General features: G+C 29.4%; 1 protein-coding gene across 1 annotated transcript in view; it reads right to left on the reverse strand.

The window, feature by feature from the left end:
- Nucleotides 1–1,504: 1,504 nt before the first annotated feature.
- LOC106460082 (eukaryotic translation initiation factor 4H-like) overlaps nucleotides 1,505–5,850 on the reverse strand; it is a 32,103-nt gene continuing 27,757 nt past the window's right edge. The window contains exon 8 of the mRNA XM_013919764.2: nucleotides 1,505–1,921. Within this exon, the coding sequence (XP_013775218.1) occupies nucleotides 1,914–1,921 (8 nt within the window). The 3' untranslated portion in view covers nucleotides 1,505–1,913. The remainder of the gene's footprint in view (nucleotides 1,922–5,850) is intronic.

Consider the following 5,850-nt stretch of genomic DNA (forward strand, 5'->3'; position numbering starts at 1 on the left):
CAATATATCAATGGTCAGGACAATAATAATTTCTTTATACAATATCCTGTTTTCATACTAGTAACCAATTTTCAGGACTGTCACCATCTTTTTACATCTAACTTGATCCTCACAACCTAAATATTAAGGGTTACCACCTTTTCTACTGTGGATTAATTACATTTTTTGAAACAATATTCCATGGTCCTGTGCTTCTCTGAAAACTTCTTCCTCCATCATTTACCATGTACAAACTGTTGGGCATGATTACACACTACTGGTTGGCACAGCAAATTCCAATGAAACAAATTTTTGTGACGAATGAAAAATCAATTTCAGGCCAAACAACTTAACATCCTTCCTTCCATTCATCTACACTCTCCAAGACCACATTTAAGGAGATCAATGGCATAAAGTCATAGGAGCTGTATTAAGAGACTTGACAGATATGTGGTCAAGTAGAATAGCGGTGATTCAAAACTTAAAGTCATCTTTCATATGAAAATAGCCATTGTTCTAGAGGTATGGATGGAAGTTCTTGGCAAAGGCTTAGAAGTCTTTTTTATTATTGTACCATGAAATAAGCTCAACTTCATCACAATTATTTTTTTCAGTCAGAAGTTTTTCTTTTGTAACCACAACCTATACCATGCAGATGAGAACTTTTCTTTGGATTAGTTTGTATTATGGTTCTAAAGCCCTATTCTGTTCTAAATACACTACTTTTTTTTCAACTTCCATAAAAAAAGACTTAAAATTTTGTGTCCTTTGACTCTGCATAATTTAAATTTTCATTATACAAATATATACTTCATTAAGAGTGTAATACTTCTCTAGCCAGATTTTGGTAGCATTCCATTGTCAAATAATCAGTAATTTGCTGGAGAAAAAAAATGTGCTAAATGAGTCACCTCTAGCATCACAGCTGCAAGCTGTGGTAACGCACAACTGTATTAGCATTTGAAAATCATTCTTATAAAGTGCACTTACTCCTCTGTACATTATACATTTCATCTCCAAAACATTAGCCAATCTTCAGAGATGCCATATCCTTACACATACTTCAGTTTAAAGTATACAAATACTTGATGTAGCTGATTCCAAACATCATCTACAAATTACTGTTCACAATTCCTCAATTTTCCTGAACTGTCAACATCTCTTTACAAATAACCTCAGTTGCAAACTGGTAACATTTCTGGTCTGTTAAATTTTCATTAATAAGTTACACTGTCTAGATGTTAGCTTTCCAAAACTGTTTTCCTATGCATGTTATGTCAAGAAGGAATCTCATAAAGTCAATGGCAATGTGTGATGCTTTATAATAAATTTATGTAGGAGGTATAAAGATGTATAAAAGAAGTTCTGTTCTGGTTACAACAAAATGTTAAGAGAATGTTGCTACTTTGATATGTGAAAGTAAACAGGTGATTATTAATACGATTTCTGTGATTACTCGTCTGGTTAAAAGTTCTTGTTTTTTCCAATAAAGACCTTTCTCTAGTGATGAACTTTGTCAGACATATCCGATTTTATTTAATTTTTTATTTGGACCATGAGATATACAAGTACTTGATGTAGCTGATTCCAAACATCACAGTACAAAATAATATTTATTACATCAAAACTACAATGGACGTCACTCAGTAAACTAAGACATTTAAAAACAAAGCTTATTATAACAAAGAATGCAGCATTATAGATTCAGACCAAATTTTTTTCCAATCAATGCTGATCTGATACCATGATGCATGTGGGGTGAGCTATGCTATGTACAGCTGCTGTGCACACAGGTCGGCCCACGAGCCTTAGATGAAAGCCACACTGAACAAAAATTAACCACAAAAGATAACACCTGTCTACCTCTGAAAAAAGGCAGTCCATAGATATGAATCTTCTCCCAGCACTAAACTGAAAGTTTTCTAAGGAAGGCTTTATTCATCTGGAAAAAAAGGGGGGAGGGGGATTAGTTTACTGTTAACAGGAACTGAAAAAAAAAAATGCTTTCCTATTATCTATGTCAACATAGTATATTTGCACACAAATGTAGTTACAAAATATAAATTACAGGCATAGTTTAAGCCTCAGTTTTTTTTTGGTGTGATTTGATTCAATTTAAAAAAAAAAGATTTAACCTCTTTGTATTTAAAACCTCAGGCAGAGCAAAACATAGCTACTGGAGAAATGGAAAAAAACAAACACTGGTTAAAAGTAACTGACTTTTTAAAAGATTTTATGTAACCTGTCAGCTTGAGGTGTATGTAGTAATAAAGATTAACTAACCTTTTAATATTATTAACTTGATTTTGTTTCTCAGCACTTAGTTAAACAGCATTAATCATTTGATCAAATTAAAGTTTATGTGGATATGCAAATTTTTGTATGATTTCATTTCATCTGTATCAATTTCATATGTTTAAATTTATGTTTGCTTTTTTAGTTCCAGCAAGAACCAAGCTCTTAAAAGTATTTTTTAGATATTTTATTACACTTAGAAAAAGACACTTTTTGGTATCACGCATTCAACTTAGGTATTGTTTCTAAACCTTAAAATTAAAAAAAAAGAATGTTCAGATGTACATGTGTATGATAGCTTGTTGTAATAAACACAGTAATTCTAGTTGGTTTTATTTTTACTTGTCTTAAATACCACTTACTTTAAATGTTTTAAGTAGAAGTGTGTGTGTGTGTTTTTTTTAAATAAACCCAAAATGCTGTAACAAAACTTGATATTCACATTAGAGACTCGTATTAAAAACCAAGTTATGTCATTCCAATTTCACAGAGGTTCCTATTAACTTACTAAATCTTTGTTGTAAAATACATTATTTATTATGACAAAAACATTACCTCCCATGCATGAAACTGACAGAAATCAAAGATGGTATATATATGCCCCTTTCATATTTCCACATAAAATTTTAAACTTGTGATCCTGCATAATGTTTCAATTTACTAATAACGGTGATTTTTCTTAAGATTTAAACAGTGAATTTCATCACAAGAAGGTATATACTGACATCATATTTTATTAATAAACTACAATCATCAAAAACAATCACTCCTGTATATCTACTAATACTCCTTTTTGAAATTTCTGTTGAACTTATCTTTGTTATATTATGTAGATAATATAAATCTGTAGTCACATTACATGTTATCATGAACATTTCTTAATTTTCATGATTACACTAGTAATGTACAGCTATGAAAATCAGCCATTTACCAATTAGTTAATTTCAAATAACTGGCTGGTTAACCGGTATTGGCCGATTACTTTTGAGATTTTTCCTACTCAATTCAGGGTTCTGAACAATTCTTGGAAGACAAAGAAAATAAATAGAATGTTCTTGGATTTTTTGAATGAAACATTGGAAAGTCAAGAAAAACAAAGATTTTTTAAACACCATTATATGTTGCCAAATATATGGATGTAGTTTTTCTTTTATATTGGAATCAAGTTTTATTCTGTAAATCTTATTATTCTCATTTCATATACCACTCCTTTCGGTTTTAGCATAAGTTGTACAATTGGATATCTGTGCTGTAAGCAGCAAAGATCAAATCCCACATTATAGAAACAGATAACTTAAGCTTAGCTTTGCATACTGTATAACTAGCATTAGCTTGTGAAATCATATACACACTTACCTGACAAAATAAAAATATGGTGACAAAGACTGCAATGTGACAAGCTGTCTGATGGCTAATATTTGAAATAAATTATGCTTATTACTAATACTGCTCAAATTGATTTTAATTTCCATAAGTGCAACTGTATTCCTAGTCTTGAGAATGAATATAATTTAGTACGTAAAGCATTTACATTAAAATACTTATAAATTACATATATAGTGGTTATTATTTTAGTTCAATCTCATAACTGAGATCTCGTGTGAAATAACTTTGCACATGGACATGAATATATTCTCCTCAAATGATTTCACTTGTAAAATGATCTTCTTAATAATTCTTAAACACAACAGATATTCTAGTAAAATATGTATGTGTTCTACGCCACAAAACATGAAGTACAAAGCTGAAACGCATATTATGACCTACTTAAGCTAGCACATCATCATTCACCCATACATACACATTAGAATTCATGTATGGAAATCTATCACCTAAACTTTCTCTACGTTGTTATATACAGCTGGAATCCAGATAATAATTTGAGAAATACTCCTCTAAGCAGGCCATTGAAATACTAACAAACTGTCTCTTAATACAATAAAGTAAAAACAAAGTAAATTTTTCAGATATTACTAAACAATATGACAAACTGAAAATTTTTTGCCATTAGCATAAACTTACAATAATAGTTAAAACAGTTTTGGTCTAGAGTCTGTTTATACTAAATAATAAACAGATTTTAAGTGGAATTAAATTTTGTTGTTATTGTTACGTGAAAAAAAAAAATGTTATTTACTAAATTTCAATAAAACTGTATGTCATAAAATATATGTAATTAATGGACTGCAGTTAACAAAATTAAAATAAAGAATACAAAACACTTATGTTCACATGTTCATACCTGGATAAGTTCAATAAGAGACATAATTATTATCAATTACAGTTTACTGCCCAAATGTTATGATCTATGTCACTAAATAGTGCAATGAAATCCTTTTGGGTGGATTCTACGGTACGTCAACTGAGAAATCAACAGAAACTGTTTAAAAAGTGATAATAAATTTAAGAATAAAGTATCGATATAAGATTCTGGCAAATTAACACTTTTAGTCCAAACTAATAAACACTGTAATATTAGTCAAAATATTAAGTTATTTAGAAAGTAAAGCAAAATGTATTTATTGTACCAATCTTCTGATCTTTCCATCTGTTTTATTTAGTAATATATTCCAAACTAATAACTCATGGAACACCACCAAACAAAATATCTGAAAAGTGGATGCACAGTATTATCAATGGCAAAAAAAATAAAAAAATCATCTGCTAATAAAATCAAAAATGATATTCACAATAAAGAATTTTCATCTAATTAGGTGAAAATCTTACTTATCACTTATAATGAAAACAATATTGTTAACATTACTCTAATTTTAATTAGATTTAGAGTAAGTTGTGTTAGCATGAATCTAACTGCAATTTTCAGAAATATAATAAAAACTTATAATCGTTGGTGATCACAGTACGATTTGAATTCAGTTTTCATGCCTGGCAACTCTAGGGTGATATATAAACATTGAAAAATTTTTTATTAAATTCTGGCTTAATATGCTGCATGTTTACAAACACACATATTACTCATAGGAAAAAATCTAACAGTTTCAGAGAAAAAATAAAAAACAATGCTATTAGTGGAATTTGAAACCTCCCTTCAAGCCAAACTAAAAACCAATATGATACTCAACTGAAATCAGAAAACTTACCTAAGTACCTATAATAATGGTGCTTGTATAACTACTATGGTATAATATATTCTGATGTTCTATGACTTAAAAACTTTTTATATAGATCTACTGTCTATCCTTAAGACATCTCAAGCCAAAAATCACAATTACCCTGGACATCCTGAAGGATACTCTTGTTTTTCATATCTAGAAGAGGATTATGTGACAGAAATACTAAAAATTTGTTAGACAAATAATACATAGTTCATAATTTGGTAAAGTGCTGACTGACTTTAATTTAAAAATAAGTTTTATACTTTTTTTCATGTGTACATAAACACAATTAAAACCTATCCTGTCATATACCCACAGTGTAGTCAGAAAGTTCATTAAGATATATATATATATAGACACACACACACACAGATGTATTTACTAAAGTTGTTTTAGTAATGTTGTATCCATCTTTTAATTTTTAGTTAATTTTGGTATGTTATTCTTTTCTATTTCTCAG

The sequence above is a fragment of the Limulus polyphemus genome, unplaced genomic scaffold, assembly GCF_000517525.1.
Source record: "Limulus polyphemus unplaced genomic scaffold, Limulus_polyphemus-2.1.2 Scaffold704, whole genome shotgun sequence".
NCBI classification, from domain to species: Eukaryota; Metazoa; Arthropoda; class Merostomata; order Xiphosura; family Limulidae; genus Limulus; species Limulus polyphemus.